Below are 17,563 nucleotides of genomic sequence, written 5' to 3' on the forward strand. Positions count from 1 at the left end.
CTTCGAATGGGTACCAATGTCTTTCGATTTATGATCTTAACCTGTGAGAAAGCAAAGATATCAAAATTTCCTCCTTCGAAGAAAAACTCATTACCCCAAAAAAAAATTCTCCTACTTACCTGCATTTATTTCGCCTCTAACGACCTTCCAAAAGGTCCATCAACTCTTTATCCCAATTTCGAAATCTAAAACTTTTGGTAAATCTTTACCCTTTAATTATATCCCATCCGCAATTGCTAATATTTGTATGTTCCCAATTGGAAACTTTGTATCATCATTCTTTCTAGGATTTGATAAATCTGAAATTCTAAGGGGTAAAGGACCATATGTTCCTCAATAGTTTCTTTTTTTCTGTCCAAAAATAGATCCCAAAATTCCAAGCAACCATAGGGATTGTTTCAATTCTTCTTCTATGAGTTTATGTCCTTGAACTCCCAATCGAATTTCACAACGAAAATATGATAAGAAAAATAGAAGATTCTTTGGGTTCATTTATAAAACAAACTGGTAAACAAGGCCTTAGAGCAATAAAATATGGTTCGCTCGAATCCTCGTAATGGTCGATCTGGCAAAAGAAAAAAAGATTTCCATATGGCTGGGAAATATTGAACAAAAGATATTTTTAAACTATTCGTCATATTTCTGCGCTTCATGCAATCAAATCGACAAAAATAATAAAACTTGCCTATAAAGCCCATCCATCAATAAATTAAACCACCCGCCTTTGATCCAGAATCCACAAAAAACTCAAAGTTTGATCACCAAAAACTATCGGACTCCATTGTCAAAAAAAGGCAAAATGACAAATAGTCGAAGGGAGAAATTCGAAAAAAATAAACTCATGAAAAGAAAAGGCTAAACAAAGTGTATAGACTAAAAGGAATAATTATATATCCAAGAAGAATAATATTACAAATATTTTTTAGTTAATAGACACCCCAAAACTCCAAAATGATGAAACGTTGAAATTTTCTCCTCATTCCCAAAAGCCCTCTATATTCAATAAAAATAAATAATCCCTTTGTTCCCCTCCCACTATAACATGCTAAAAAGCCACTAACCCTAGTCACAAGATTTCTTCCTTTAACACAAAAAGAAAAACTTCTCCTCCTACCCAAAAGTTCTTCAAACCAAAAAATGGACCTATGATTCATGTGTAAGTTATATCACCAAGATTCCAAAGGGGAGGGATAATCTACCAAGAATGTCCTCATACCATAATCTCATACTCCTTTCCATCACACCCATGTAGCTATCCTACCATACTTTTGATCCCTACTGGGTGAGAGGTCAATGGAACAAAAGCATATGGCCAGTTATTTCAAAGTTTTAGACGATTAAGAATGATATAATACTTTGCCCATGAAAATTGGGAATCGACAAAAAAAAAGTTCTAGTAAGAATCTAGGGAATTCAAACTAGCATTAGAAGCAAATTTAAATAATCACTTTCTTTTCATCCTCGAATTTTCTCTAATCTATCAACTACAATTAAGAAGATATGTTATGATAACTTATAATCCCCCATAATTTTAAAGGATTTTATAAATATATTTTAGCATATATATATTTATATTTAAACACAAATTAGTTTTAAAATGATTTGACTATTTAAAAAGGTTGACTATTTTAAAAGTCAAATGAAATTATTTTAAGGATTTAAGAAAGTTAAAAATATTTTAATTAAGTATGCTTTAATAAAAGTTTTAAATACTAATTTCTATTACAAAAGAAGTTTAATAGACTTGAGGAACCCAATAAGGAAAATGAGTCATATTGATGATAAAAGTTCTAATTTGTTTATCCCACTCGTCATCAATTCTAATTGAGCCCGAACTCTTTTTCCTAAGTCCAAAAAAGAAGCATTCTTATAAATATCCTAATACCCAATTATTTTACCCACACAAAGAATATTTTTCTCTCTCCTCACTTTCAATTCTCGTTTTTTCTCTCACCCGAATCTGGTTGTCCAGAATTCTCATACTTTCGTTTATTTTTAGCCAAAACTTCCTTCTTGAAAATTGTAAATCTCGAAAAGTTATTGAACTTAGGCTCAAAAATCACTCGATTCCTATTATTATTCTATCCGTTATGACCTCTGCAAGTTTCGCAATTCTGCTGCCATATTTCACGCGCGATTTCGGTATTTCACTCTTTTTCTCCCTTTTTCTTTTCTTCTTCCTCAAGTTGCCATTAAAGACTATATTTTTATGATTTTTTTTAATGTAAATTATGATTATTGGTTTTAATTTACTGTTTTAATAAGTAATCTTGATTCATATATATCTTATATTATAAGAATAAAAATTCAGATTTGTTTATTATGATTAGATTGTAGTTTTAATCATGTAAACATGAATTTTTAAGGTTTTAATTACTAGAAAATCATAGTAGCATAATAGATACTATGAGATTGATTTAGATTATGATTTTAAACATGTTTATATATGTTTAAAGAAGGATTATTGATTTTTAAAGTTCCTGGAATTTCATAAAGGTTTTTATTAATGGAGTTTTAAAAATTTTAATTACTATTATGGTAGTACTATGCTAGGAATTAAAAGTAATTGAAGTTTTATTAAAATCAGCTTTTGAATGTATTTAAAGGGGATTTTAAATATTTTAGAGTTGCTGTATTTTTATGTAATGGTATTGATTTTAGTTTATATTGATTTCTAGGAGGAGAGTATTCTGTAGGAAACTTTAAGGAGTTAAAAGTGGCCTGCAGACTAGTTTACACGAGGTACGTACATACCTGTGTGCTATGTGATTAGTATTATGATTTAAGGAAAAGATTTTAGTATCATGTATAGGAACTTGTTATGTTCATATATGATTCTGGTATTATTGATTGTTACATGTTTTATGCCTGTGTGCAAGCATGTGATTCTGAGATTTATTATGAGTAAAGATTCATGTTTGTATGAAATAATTGATGCGAGCATGTGGAAGGGAATTGTTATTTATTAATTCGCATGAGGAATTAATAGTCGTTGTAAGAATTGAATCATGGTTATTCATGTGTTTCCTTATTATATTGTTTTCACTACTTTATGAGGACCATGGGCCTTATTTAGTAAGTTGAAATTATGCCTATGTAAAGGTAAGTTGGATTGTTGGCTTGGTTCAACAAATAAGATGGATTGGATTAAAGGAAAAATAAACTTGGGTTGTAAGTTGTGATAATTTATTAAATCTTAAGATAAAATAAGTTCATTTGTGATTATTTGATTATTATTTATGTGTTGCTTGTGTGTGTGTGTGTGTCATAACAAGTAATAATTGGTAATTAACGTAAAGTGTGACGAGAATAGTTGTAGACTTTAGACTAGTGCACGTCTAGAGTTGGACATTGGGAGTTGGAGTACATGGTGAGTGTGCCATGGTTTTATCTAGGAATAGATTGATCATCATCCCTCTTTTAGTCAAAGGTTCCTCGATATCGCAGGTCATTTTGGAATACGGAGTCGCGCCCTTATTTCGTATTCTTAGTGAAGACATTTTTGGTAGGACAGCTCGGTCCAATAACTATTACATTTAAAGTAATAAAAAGATGTTTAGAGTTTAGTTCAGTAAAAGTTGTCTGCAAAATGTTTTAAGATTATACTATTATTTATCCTTACATGTTATTATTTAATATCATGTTAGGAATGCTTATGTTTTAGTATGTAGTACTCAGCTTTGCTGATTACGTGCTTTGTTTGTGTGTTTGATCATGGCTTTGCCTTATTGATCCTGTGATGATCCATTTTGGTGAGTAGATTAAGTATAACATTGACATTACAGGTTCGCAGATGTGCATTATTGGGAATATGGAGTGGAGAGAATGTGTAACTAGCTAGTATAGTTTACTTTCTGCATTTAGTAAGAACATAATTTATTAAGTTTGTGTGTTTTGACCAAAGTAGGTTGTTTAAGTTCTAAATGCTTGTTTCTTTATTTATTGAGTTATAATACAGTTAAAGTTTAGTTAATTGTTTTCCGCTGCAAAATTCTAAATAAGCCGATATGTTATCATACGGGCAACAATGCTTTGTTAATTCTTTAAGTTTTATAGTATAATGGTATTTCTAAAAAGAGAGAATTATCGAGGTGTTACATAACTAAAGTTTGTTCAAACTGTTGGGTCCTTCAGGGAGACAGGATTAGAAGGAAAACCGATAAATTACAAATGCTTTAAATGATGTTGGGACCGAAGTTTCCAAAGAGCCAAAAACCCACTCCCTCCTTACCTCGTCCTTTGAAATCTCTTCACTTCATCGACTACCATCATTCCACCTTTGGTTGGTTCAAATAAATCTATTCTCTACACTTAGAATCCAACCACAATTGAATTCCAAATATAGCAAACCCTCCCCAAATAAACAATTTCAGGCCAATCAGCCTTGTGAACACGCCCTATAAAATTTTTACATAAATCTTATTCCAAAGAATAAGACCAATTCTCGAAGTCCTAATCTCCCAAAACCAAATATATATAGCTTCATCCTTGAGAAAAAAAGGTTTTTTTTTTTTTATGGTTAAAAATTGACCTGGAAAAATCACACGATATACTAGAGTGGACCATTCATTAAACATTGTCTAACTTTTCTCATTTTCTACAGCTTCAATAAAGTTAATTATGAGCGGCCTATCTATTGGTTTTTCTAGTATCTTAATCAATGGAAAAAATCTTCAAATTTTAAGCGATCAAGAGGCATAATATAAAGGATATCATTTCTCCCTATATTTTAATCTTATGCTTGGAATACCTTTCCGTGTGTACTCGTGATGCTTGCACCTCGAAATCTTGGATTGTCTTTCAAAAGTTGAGGAGGAAAAACATAAATTTCTCACCTCATGTTTGGGGATGATGTTAATCTCTTTGGAGATGCGAACAACAACATTCAATCATCCATGAAAACCGTCTTAGAACCATTCTTTAGCTATTCACGTAAAAAAAATGCTTCAAAGATTGAAATACTCCTCTCAAGAAACTCGAACATTGATATGATCTAAGATTTCCAGAAAAATCTTTAACATCAAAAGCACCAAAGACCTAGCCAACTAGGTAGCTACTTAGAATTTCGTGCCTGCTCAAGCATTACCATCCAAACCAAACCTAAAATTTGTCATTCATAAGGTTTGAAACAAACTAGTATCTTGGAATTACAAATGATGTGTTATACTTGTATATAGTTTTTAGGTGCATGAAGTTTGCATTATAGAACATTTAGACTTATTTTTTGGTTCCTCATTGCATCATGTTATGAAGTTGTGTTATTATACTCCTATTTAGTATGTTTTCATATTTTTTTGATGAATTTTAGGTATTGACAACATATTTGGGGTTAGCCAAGCTTGAGCATTGAGAACAATTTGAGCAAGCTATATAGCATAGGAATCATTACGTATATCTTTGAGTACGAATTTGAGTCGAAATGAAGTTGGATTTTAATAGAAGAAAGTTTGAGATTGAGTCATGTCTATTGTTTTCTCCATAACTTTTGATATGCTAATTATAGTTAAATTATATTTGCAACACTAGATACTATACATGAACTGATTTTCAATGATAGGCAGCTCAATCCAAGGTGAATTGTCATTTTGGAGATATCAGCTCCTAAAGTTCGTATTGTTACATATGCTTAAGATTGCCACGTGTCCCAGATTTGAGTTGAATATGCCCTTTTTGTATTATTTAATTATGCTTTCCTGTGAACTTGGCCATCATAAAATGATTATTTTTCTATGCAAACTTGGTGGAATATAATATATATATACTTCCTCCGTTCTATATTAAATGAAACGTTTGCTTTTTTACGCAACCCAACGCGCTTCTTTAATCATTAATATATGTAGTTGTACACATGTAAAAAATATAAAAAAATTATAATGTGATCGTATGCATCGAGATGAATCTAAAAAGACCCACTTGACTATGTTTTTCTTTATATAATTGCGATAAATTGGAGTAAAAAAATGATCAATGAATAGTGTCATTTCACCCAATGTTTCATTTAAAACATAATGGAGGGAGTATATATTCTTTTCAATTAAGGAATGGTTAAAGGAAAACATTTGTAACAAAGAATCCTAAAACGTCATCCCAAATAATGTTTTCAACACTTTTGCTCATTGACACCTTTGGCTATATGGAAATAAATGAATTTCCAAGAAAATTAACCCTCCATCAAGTGTCGTTCTAACAAAACTCTATTCGGCAGCAATCAAACAGTTCTATACTTGGAACAACCCAAAGGAAGCTTCCCACAAAACACCTCCCGTAAAGTGGGTCCCCCTAATATGTAACTATGTAAAACTTAACATTGATGGATCATTTCTCTAAGATACCAAATGTTCAATTGCCACTTCAGTTAGTAGAGATTATAACGGGGATTGGTTGAAGGCTTCTCTTGAATATCTTTCTCTCATGACCCTTTTAGAAGCTGAATTTAAATCAATATCTCAAGCTCTAATATATCTTAAATAGGGGCTGGATGAGATGCATCCTCACGAGCGATATATAAAAAATCAAAAGGAATACGAAGGTAAAACAAAAATTGATGACACTCCTAGATGAATATAACCTATATGGCTAAGCTTGAGGTGGAAAATGTCTTAAGCCTCATCCAAACTTACCCAAGAGTGCGTTATCTCTAAATATGTTCACTCGAACTATGTCACTTAGTTTATAAAAGAGTCAGTGGTCTAGCGTAATATTGGGAAGGAGAGGTACCTCCTCAAGAAATTTCTGGTCCCTCTAAGGGTCACGATGTGGACTTCTAGCATGATAATTGGCTCTCTATTAGCCCAATCAAATCCTTTATTTATGGACCCATTATCCCTCATCATGAAACTTCGTTCTTTTATTGTTGTTGACATTACCTATCATGGAGCTTGGGATCTTAGCCTCAGCTCTTGTGATCTCCCCGGCCCCTTTCAATGTTCATAGGGTAATGAATCTCCTTCTTCCCACTACCTCCTCTCGTGATGATCTCCTTTCCCCCTCATTCGTCACTATAAGGGCTTCTCTATGTCCCTTGCTTACGCGGTGGAAATCCTTCCATCTTAATTGACTTTGGAAAGCAAAGTGCGAACCTAAAATTAAAAATTTTCCTCTAGTTAGTGTGATTAAAAGTAAAATTTTCTTATATAATGGTGAGAGAAAACTTGTCAAAATTGGTTGATAAGTAGTGTGCAACTATTTTGAAATAGAGGGTGTAGCAAGGAAAGTTAGAAAAGAATAGAGATGGTCAACAGTGCGGGCCAACCCAGCCCACCTTGTGGGACGGGCTCGCAAAAAGTCCGGTCCAACCGAACTCGAACCGTGAAATTGGTGGGTGGGTCGTGGGTCAAATTTCTTGAGCCCAGCCTACTAAAGCCCGCTACTAAACCGCCCAGCCCATGAACCAGACCAACCCAGTCCAAGTAAATATTGAACCAAATTGTGTATATTTTAATCAAGTTGTATATATTTTAATCAAATTTTAAAATAATGAAATTATTCATTAATATTAATAATTGTATATATTCTAATTCATTTTAAAGGTTTTATGTAACAATTATGAATAATTTCAATGTTTAAATAATATTAAAAAAAAAATCTCATGCCGGCCCGACAGCCCGGTCCAGCCCATTAGATCCAGAAGCACGAGAACAGCTTCCTGAACCGTGAAAACCGGTAACAAACGGTTGTGGGCCAAGATTTTTCAGCCCGCCCAACCCATGAATTTCACGGGTTGGTCCTGGGCCGTGAAATCTCAGCCCAGCCTACTACGGCCCACGGTCCGGCCCGTCCAGCCCGCACCAGTGGCCATCACTAGAAAAGAAGCTATAATGTTCATTGTTAGCACTTAGCACACCCCCTCCCCTGGTCTGTCATAAACAACTATTACTGGATAAAACTTTAGTTCTAAACTCAATGGAGGAAGTACATCGTGTGATCCTGCCATGTCTATAATTTTATTTTTTTTTACTATATATGCCTTCATATAAAAGAAATATGCACGAAATATGAAAGTTACTACAGTAAACGTTATTCATACTGATAGCTTAGAGTAACTTCATCTTCCTTGTAGAGAAAAACTCCAGACGATGTCCCATGCAGTTACAGTTATCAAATTAAATATATTACTCTATTATTTCTAAGTTTCATAATTGATTTTATTATCTTTTTATAATTTTTTTTGTAGTGTGACATTGAAATATGGACGTATAACATGATAAATTGTTTTTAAAAAAGTTTGCAAGGAATCGGGGATAAAAAAAAAATAACAATGTCAATAAATAGGGGTAAGAGATAAAGAGAATGTTATACCTTAATAAAAGTGTTAGACATCAAAATATTTGTTTATGTCTTTATACTTACATATAATTATAAGACTTTATTATGTTTTACTGTGAAACATTAATCATAGTGGATCGGTTATTGAACTCTCAAATTTCATTTCAAAGGTCATGGGTTCAATTCATAGTAGCTACGCATTGTTAATATTTTTTAATGAAATCATAGACAAGTGTATTAGAAGCTTGAGAAGAGTGTTATGTGATACCGTTCTTTTGATAGAAACGTCTTTTTAATATATTTGTATAGATGAGAAAGGTGTTCATGACATACCATGATGTAATAAACATACCTTAGTGTCATTTAATGCTTGACCCTTGGATGGGCCAACCCTTCTGCCTTTCAATGTAGACCAGGCATTCAACAAGGCTTGGGTCGAAAGCCCCGAGTACTTATCTTCTATGTAAGTCAGATCTATTGGAGGCAAAAGAGGGGCTTCAAGGTTCATCTGCGAAATATATTTTATTATTATAAATTTTAGTTTTATAAAAAAGCAAAACATATAAACTAAATGACACAGTAGTATAACTCAAAAATAAATACTCATCAATAACGTCATGTTTAGCTATTAATATTATGCTATTTTTTTGGCCCCTTTCAAAAACCCGTGGTAAGATGAATTTTCTCTAGTTTGCCTTCGCACAGGGCACTTATTCAAAGGCTCAATAAACCCTAACCCCTCCCTCCCCAACAATATTGAATTTTGGCTTCCACCAAGATTTGATCCTTATTCTCCCATATGGGAGATATAAAGTCACATCATTAGACCCAAGGGTCCTTGGTGTTAATTAATTATACTCTATTGAGTTTAAATAAGGTTAACCAATTTTATCTGGGCACAGATTGAGCCAAAGAAAAGCACAAAAATAGTTTTTTTTTATTAGAAAGATAATTGGTACGAATACCAACCCCTGCGGGGCACATCATTTCAAAGGCTGACTAGGCTTGGGATGAGAATTTGAACCTTGGGCAATGCCCTGAAATTCTGGATGATACTCCACTGAGCTACCACCTCTCCCTCACCAAAATAGTTCATATAATCTAAAGATTATGCCAGTATCAAAACTGAAACCCATGTCTTCTTGTAATGTATATGATTTTTATTCTAGTTTTTTTTTGTGTCACAATGTATTATAGAATAAATAATGATATTACTCTCTCTATTCCCTTTTGTTTTCCCAATTTGACATTTTTGTATCTAAAAGAGATTTTAACTTGGAAGATAAAAGAAAAAGGAGAAAATATATGATTGATTCTCCCTCAGTTTTTCATTAGTTTACTTATTTGCTTTTGCAAATCAGAGTTCATTAGCTTTCACCGTGTTTTAACATTAATTTAAAACACTAAATATCATCATATCGAATATTGTTCAAATAATTCTAGTATGTAGATTTAAATCATAAATTTCATATAGTTTTGATCGGTATACAATTGAAGATAATCATGGTCAAAGGGATATACTAATGACCATGAAAAAGCAAAGGGGTAAACTAATACCTCATCCGCTTGGAAATAGTTGCATCATTTGCATAGTATTTACAATTCACATGTTACACTTTGATTGTCTTTGGTGATTTATATTGTAGAAAAAATATGTGTCATGTACGATCTTGTTAGATGCGTCTCAACATATATTTTTTTAATATCAAACTTTTTATAATTTTTATTTATTGATAATCAAAGATATTAATGACTGAAAACATACATTGACAAGCGTGAGAACATGAAATGGTGCAACTATTTTTAAGTGGAGGAAGTATGAATTGGAGAGTTTTTTTTTCAAGGAACGAGGGAGTATTTTGGTTACCATCTACGAATTTCCAAAGTATAAGTGGCAAAATCTCGATTACTTTTCTTGTTAATAATAATGAGAATTTCGGTAAAAGGAAAAAATATACTTCCTCGATTTTGTTTTAAATGCAACAAATGAATATTTTATATCTCACAAAAAATATCCCTTTATTGCATTTGAAACAAAACTGGGGAAGTATTGAGATTTGAATGAATCACTTTTCTGTACCTTCTCTGCGAGAGGGTGTGAAGGAAATGATACCCCTAAAAAGAACCCAAACATTATCCCAACAAAAGTGGTTAGAATAAGCCTCTGCATCTCATTTGGTTTTCTTACTTGACCACTGTACCATAAATCAGAAGCAAATATAATTATAATAATGTCAAATTTATAAGAAAAAAGTTAGCTTTTAACTTAACATAAAGTTAACAGTCTAACCAAAAATTGATCAATCAACCTGAGCATCACACTTTTCATCTTTCTTTTAAGAGGAGGTATAAACTGTTCAATTGCAAATCTTGATTGTCTTACAAATATGCTTTAGCCTTAGCGTGCTCAAATCATCCAGCTTTTGTCTCCCACTTATTCAGAAGAAAGATATCTTCAAGATCTACCCCCTGTAATACACACACCAAAACGAAAATTTAAAAATCACGCAACGCATAGGGTGCTAACATAGTTTTCCCTCCATTTTCTAAAGATCTTCCTTGTTACTGTTCTAACAGATACAGAGATACCAATGAGGATCAATTTTGTGGGGGTGTGGGGTGAGTAAAGTAGGAGAGATAAAGGGGTTAAGATAAATAAACAAATAAAAAAGGGTTAAAGTAAAAGAAAGAAAGGGAGTAAAATTGAATTAATAATGTAATGGTGGATCATATGATAAGGACATGAGAGGATAAAAAAGAGAAAAACAAATACCAAATAAAGAATAAAGTAAAAGAAGGGAGATCTTTTGGAAACGCACTTAAACGGAAAGAGGGAGATCTTTAGAAAACGGAGGGAGTATACTATGATTTCATTACCTACCTAATTACCAATAAATGACGAAAAATAGTTATAAAATATAATCTTCTCACACTAGATTAATGCCTCAAAATGGCATCATTACCATTTAATAATGAACCTACACAGATTACATTCATAATCTAATCATAAAACAATATAAATAGGAATTTTTTGTTAATAAATACCAGTATACCACACTTTGGAGACCTTTTTTTTCAAATATATACTTAAATTGTCTGTAATTGTATATAAATACCAACTTTTTGCCATTTTTTTTTGGAATCACTACCACTTAATAGATTTTCGCAAACCCCACAAAACTCACTACCCTTGCAATTTCCTTCTCTTTCCTAACAACCATTATGAGGTGGTGGTGGTGGTTTCATAGTTGGTTAGTATTGTGGTGTAGGTTGATAAATTGGTGGGCGGAGGTGGTGGTGATTTCGTAGTTGGTTAGGGTGGTGGGGTGGGATGATTGTTGAGTGGGTGACGGTGGTGGTGTTTTGTAGTTGGTTGTGGTTATGGGTGGGTCAATTTTTGGGTAGGTGGGGGTGTTGTGGCGGCAACTGTGGTTGTAGTGGGAAAGGGAAAAATCGTAACTTTACGTGCCACTAACAGCGTAAAACTAACGTGTTTTCAAGATTCTATTAAGTGCCATTGATTCCAAAAAAAATTAGTCAACCTTGGTATTTATATAAGATTTCAAACAACCTAGGTTTTTTCACCAAGTACCCTCGAGTTCTCAAAAAATTCTCCTGGTAACCCCCATGTTTTCAAAATTCACAGGGTACCCTTCAGTTTTATGTAAATGCACCCAAACATCCTTAATGACTAACGACGTTAACCACCGTTAGTTAGTAACCCCAATATTCTTTAATTAATCCTAATTAATTCCTAATCCAAACCCTAATCCTAACCCCAAACCCTAACCCTAACCCTAATCCATCCTCCTACCACTTACACCACCCTCCTACCACGCCACCACCCCTGCCTCTCCCCTAGCCCAGCAGCCCCCCTTCCCGAACCCAGCTGCACTCCCTTCCCCCAGCCGCAACCGCCCACCCCTTCGCAACCGCCCACCCCTTCGCAACCCCTCTTCCCTTCTCCACCCTTCGTAGCCCCTCCCCCCACCCCTAGTCGAGTTTCGCGGCCCCTCACCCACCCCCGTCGAGTTTTGAAGCCCCACCCCCACCCCTGTTGAGTTTTGAAACCCCACCCCCGTCGAGTTTCGAGCTTAGAAAATCGAAAATCGACAGAGGTGGGGTTTTGAAACTTGACGGCGGTGGGGGACGGGCTTCGAAACTCGACGGAGGTGGGGGACGGGCTTCGAAACTCGATCGACGGGGGTGGGGGAGGGGCTTCGAAACTCGACGGGGGTGGGGGGAGGGGCTGCGAAACTCAACTGGGGTTGGGGGGAGGGCTGCAAAGGGTGGGGGAGGAAGGAGGGGCTGCGAATGGGAGGGCAGTTGCGGCAGGGGAAAGGGGGGTGCTGCTGGGCTGGGGAAGGGGGGCTGTTGGGTTGTGGCGTGGTGGGAGGGTGGTGGTGTGAGTGGTGGGAGGATGGGTTAGGGTTAGGGTTAGGGTAGGGTTTAGAAGTTAGGGTTAAGATAGGTTAATTGGGGCTAATTAGGGTTTAATTAGGGTTAAAACTAATAGTGTTAACTGCCGTTAGTCACTAAGGGTATCTGGGTGTGTTTACATAAAACTGAGGGGTACCCTGTTAATTTTGAAAATATGGGGGGTACCTGGTGATTTTTTTTGGAAATTCGGGGGGTACTTGGTGAAGAAACCGTAATAAATTTTCCAAATAAATATGTTTTAGTTATATTTTGAAGGGTTAGACTAGTTTGCAATGATATATGCCGAGGATGAAATGCGTCAAAGGAAACTTCTTTCATGATAAAATATAATCCCTGTATATTATATTGTTCATCCTACTAATATTATTGACACTATTTACGATTATAAAATATCTTTTAAATTCTTCTTAATATTTAAGAAAAAACACAATGATGTATGTTCTTGTTTGATTTTGTCCCAGTAAGTGCTTTATTAATAATATTCAGTAATTATGATCTTTACTAGAAGTAATATATATTGAAAGATATTTAAGGTCGGCAAATAATTAATGGAGGAAAAATACAGAGAGAGTTAGAAAAAGATAAAAAAATATATTCTAAAAGGATATGTTGAACATCTAAAACTTATTAGGATAAAACAAATAAAATTCAACTAATAATTCACAACAAATTTTGTATATCAAATAGTTGCCAATTAAAGTAACATACGAAATCCCTTAAAAATAAATAAATAGAAAGGAAAATTTACTTCAATGAAATCTGAAAACATGATTACCATTCTCAAATGACTCGATGTGATAAACAACGAGGGGCATTCAGGAGAAACAATGGAGTTATACAAAATCTCTGTTATATGATTCAATCCCTAACCTCATGTTTACAAAGATAGTTAATTTACCATCACTCCTAATGTCATAACTCTTGTTAACTTTTTGGGCCCATTTCTTGGACCAGCCTACCTATGGTAAAGTTACTAAAATACACCTATAATATGTAGGAAAGTCAATCCTCCACCAGCTGGAGCTGACTAAAATACCCTCATTTACTAGCGGTCCCATCCACTATAAATAGCGGTGTCTATCTATCAAAAGGTAAGCAATTCTAATCTACAAAACCTAGAGTATCTCTCTCTACATTGATCGCTTTCTCTCTCTACCTCAATCATTTACTAACTTGAGCGTCAGAGGGGCATACCCGGGACCACCCATGGGGTAGGCTAACCTTGTTTTGCAGGATTCCGTCGTACGGATAACAGAGCTCAGGCGTACCTTCTTGGGGCCCACATGAAGTCTCTTAGCACACATTAGCATCCTTAATTTCTTGACATAAACAATTAGGCGTCGTCGGGGGGGATAGTACAAGAAGTTACTTCGCCACCACTTAGCAAGATTCAACCAGTTGCTACTCAGCAAAACTCACCTCCTTGTTGCTCAGCAATGGCCCCAACCAAGAAGACACACTCCCAAGCCAACCGTTATGGAGAGCTCAAGCATCCCATAGGCACTTACAATGCTATCCTTCTATCCAAATGATGTTGATTTCACGGTGCACGACAATGAGGAATCCATCGAGAAGTCGGTCATCCCGGGACATCGGGTCAGATTTATGCAGCTGACCCTCCACCCATAACTGCAACAGACGTCACCTTGATGGCAGCTCATGTCCCCAGCAAAGTTGGATTGGTATGGTTTTCACTCGTCGCGAAGAGATCATTCACCCCTCCAAGGATGCTCAGCCTAACCGGCTGGATTGCATCAACCTTCAAAGTACTCAAGCCTTTCAAGGTTCTCCAAAAACATGTTATCACTCGGAAGAATTTGTATCGAAGAACACCCAACCCATGAAAACTGAACCGAACAAGGGATGTGGTGACTCGGAACCGCAAAACCCCTCTTAAATAAACAATGACACCCTCAAGTTTATGGTACAGTTCAGCTAGAGGTGCCTACTCATCCAAGGCACCGACTCATCAACGGTACCTACTCATCAAAGGCACCAACTCATCAACGGTACCTACTCCTTCAAGGTACCCAGTCATCCTTGGGTGCTCACTCAACTGGGGCATCTACTCGGCCTTAGATGCGTACTCTACCAAGGAGAAATTATCTCATCCTCAAAGGCACACGATCAAAAACCTTACGTCACCCAGATCGGTCAAGAAAAAACTAAGTAAATACCTTGAAGACAATCGGGATCACTATGGAGGGCTCGTTAACCCCCGAATTGGTCCATTACCCTTCTCGGTCTTGCCAGGGGGCTAAACACTTAACCTCAATTTGGCTAAATATCTCAACACCCAACTCGAAAGACTTGAGGGCCAACTTGGAGAATCGAGTCAGTATAATTCAGTCCCCTAGCAAGATAAAATGGACAGAGTTGTGTCCACTCGAGAAATTTGAGGCTCCTCCCGAACTTGGGGATTAAGTATCTTCCCAACTCGGGAACTTTATCTCGGTTCCCTCATGAAGCTCACCTAGCACGGCCTCAAGAAGCACAACATTTGGGGCTCCTGCACATCAGGTACCTAGAAACAAGGCATAATCTTGAACCCTCCCCCCTCCCGGGACCAACATGGCACCCCCGACAAGAGACTCTCTCAATTTCGCTGGACGACCACTTGGGGAAAGAACATGTCTGCCCTATCCGATCATTCAGCGTGGGGTTAATTTCTTTAACCCCTCAGCTGGTCCAATTAATACACTCGATGGAGGTACGATGACGTTCGTTTCCCCCGAGTCAAGAACTCCTCCAATGACATTTAATCATGGAGAAGCCCCCGGCCAACTTAGCCAAAAAACCACTAAGTATCAACAATTGGACCAACTCGGGATCTAAGTAGCGTCGTAGGATCTCCTCGGGAAACATGGGGCTAACTAGCCCTCCCGAGTCGAGAAGCTCTCTCATTGGCACCTGCCCGGTCATAAGAGGAGAGTCCTACTAACTTAGCCGAAATAAGGCTAAGGACCTCCCTCAGCATCTCTAAGAGCGTCCATGACCTCCCTCAGCATCTCGAGGAGCGTCACTCACATACTTAGCCAAAATAAGGCTAAGGACCTCCCTCAGCATCTCGAGGAGCGTCCATGACCTCCCCGGTCATAAGAGGAGCGTCCTACTAACGTAGCCGAAATAAGGCTAAGGACCTTCCTCAGCATCTCGAGGAGCGTCCATGACCTCCCTCAGCATTTCGAGGAGTGTCACTCAAATACTTAGCCGAAATAAGCCTAAGGACATTTCTCAGCATCTCGAGGAGTGTCCATGACCTCCCCCAGGATTTCGAGGAGCGTCACTTAAATACTTAGCCGAAAAAAGGCTAAGGACCTCTCTCGGCCACTTGGGGATCAGAAGCCCTCAACGTGCCAAGGAGCATCCACAATCTCCCTCAGTATTTCGAGGAGTGTCACTCAAATACTTAGCCAAATTAAACCTAAGTACTTCATTGACACCCACTCGGACAACATGGGGCTCATTAGCCTCTCATATGAGTGGCGCCCGACCCACTCGGCCACTAGAGACCCCCTCTCCTTTAATGAGTAGCTCTCATACTTAGCCAAATTCAAGCTAAGTACTTCATTGGCACCTACTCGGATAGCATGGGACCCCCCTCAGCTGAGTGGCATCCAACACACTCGGCCACTAGGAGATCCCTCTCCTTTGACGGGTCGCTCTCATACTTAGCCAAATTCAAGCTAAGTACTTCATTGGCACCCACTCGGACAACATGTGGCTCATTATCCCCTCATCCGAGTGGCGTCCGACCCACTCGGCCACTAGGAGACCCCTTCTCCTTTGTCGACCGGCTCTTATACTTAGTCAAATTTAGGCTAAGTACTTCATTGATATCCGCTTGGCCAGGGGAGTCACTCAGCCAGAAGAGTCACTCGGCCAGGGTACCCGCTTGACCATCGCACCTGCTCGACCAAGGCACCCTCTCGGTCAGGGCACCCGCTCGGCCAGGGCCCCCACTCGGACAAGTGAGTCACTTGGCCAGGGCACCCCCTCGGCCTGGGGAGCCACTCGGCCAGGGCCTCGCAAAAGTTCGGGAGACCCCCGTGCTTGGTTAATTCTAGCGCCAGAAGATTTCCTCCACTACGATCAGGGATGAAGATTCGCTGGTCCCCCTCAATATCGGCAAAAATGCAATCATCCTATTCCGCCAATCAACCGCTCTAAAATGGCGATTTCCACTTTGGTTACTTGGCGTGGGGCTAATTTTTTGGGACCATTTCTTGGAGCAGCCAACCTATAGCAAAGTTACTAAAATACCCCTACATCTAGGGAAGCTAATCCTCCACTAGCTAGAGTTGACTAAAATACCCTTATTTATTGGAGGTCTCATCCTCTATAAATAGCGGTGTCTCATCGATCAAAAGGTAAGCAATTCTAAGCTACAAAACCCAGAGCATCTCTCTCTACATTGATCACTTTCTCTCCCTACTCGCTTGGCCATCGGAGGGGCGATCCCGAGACCACCCCCTGGGTAGGCAAACCTGGTTTGCAGGATTCCGACGTACGGATAACGGAGTTTAGGCGTACCTTCTAGGGGCCCATGTTAAGTCTCTCAGCACACATTAGCATCCTTAATTTCTTGACAGAAACCTTATCAATGTAGCCAAGAAATAAAAAGTTATGCTCATCAATTTAAAACTTCTTAGCTTTAATCAATGGAGCTTAGGGATGAGTATTTTTTTATACTCTTACTTTGAATGAAAATCTAATCACTCAATTTATTATATACCTATATGAAATATAATACTTCTTCCATTCTAAAATAAATGAAACACTTACCATTTTAGGCCGTTTTAAAATAGATGGAGCGTTACTTTATTTGGTATTCACTTCTTTCTATTTGTCTCATCAA

At 37.2% G+C, this 17,563-nt stretch overlaps 1 protein-coding gene across 1 annotated transcript in view; it reads right to left on the reverse strand.

Moving 5' to 3' along the window:
* Nucleotides 1-17,563, reverse strand: part of LOC130591841 (uncharacterized) — a 37,128-nt gene that overhangs the window by 6,735 nt on the left and 12,830 nt on the right. The window contains exons 3-4 of the mRNA XM_057395778.1: nt 10,346-10,483; nt 8,618-8,773 (exon numbers count right to left, since the gene is read on the reverse strand). Coding sequence (XP_057251761.1) covers nt 8,618-8,773; nt 10,346-10,483 — 294 coding nt within the window. The remainder of the gene's footprint in view (nt 1-8,617; nt 8,774-10,345; nt 10,484-17,563) is intronic.

Source organism: Beta vulgaris, chromosome 6, assembly GCF_026745355.1.
Source record: "Beta vulgaris subsp. vulgaris cultivar EL10 chromosome 6, EL10.2, whole genome shotgun sequence".
Classification (NCBI taxonomy): domain Eukaryota; kingdom Viridiplantae; phylum Streptophyta; class Magnoliopsida; order Caryophyllales; family Amaranthaceae; genus Beta; species Beta vulgaris.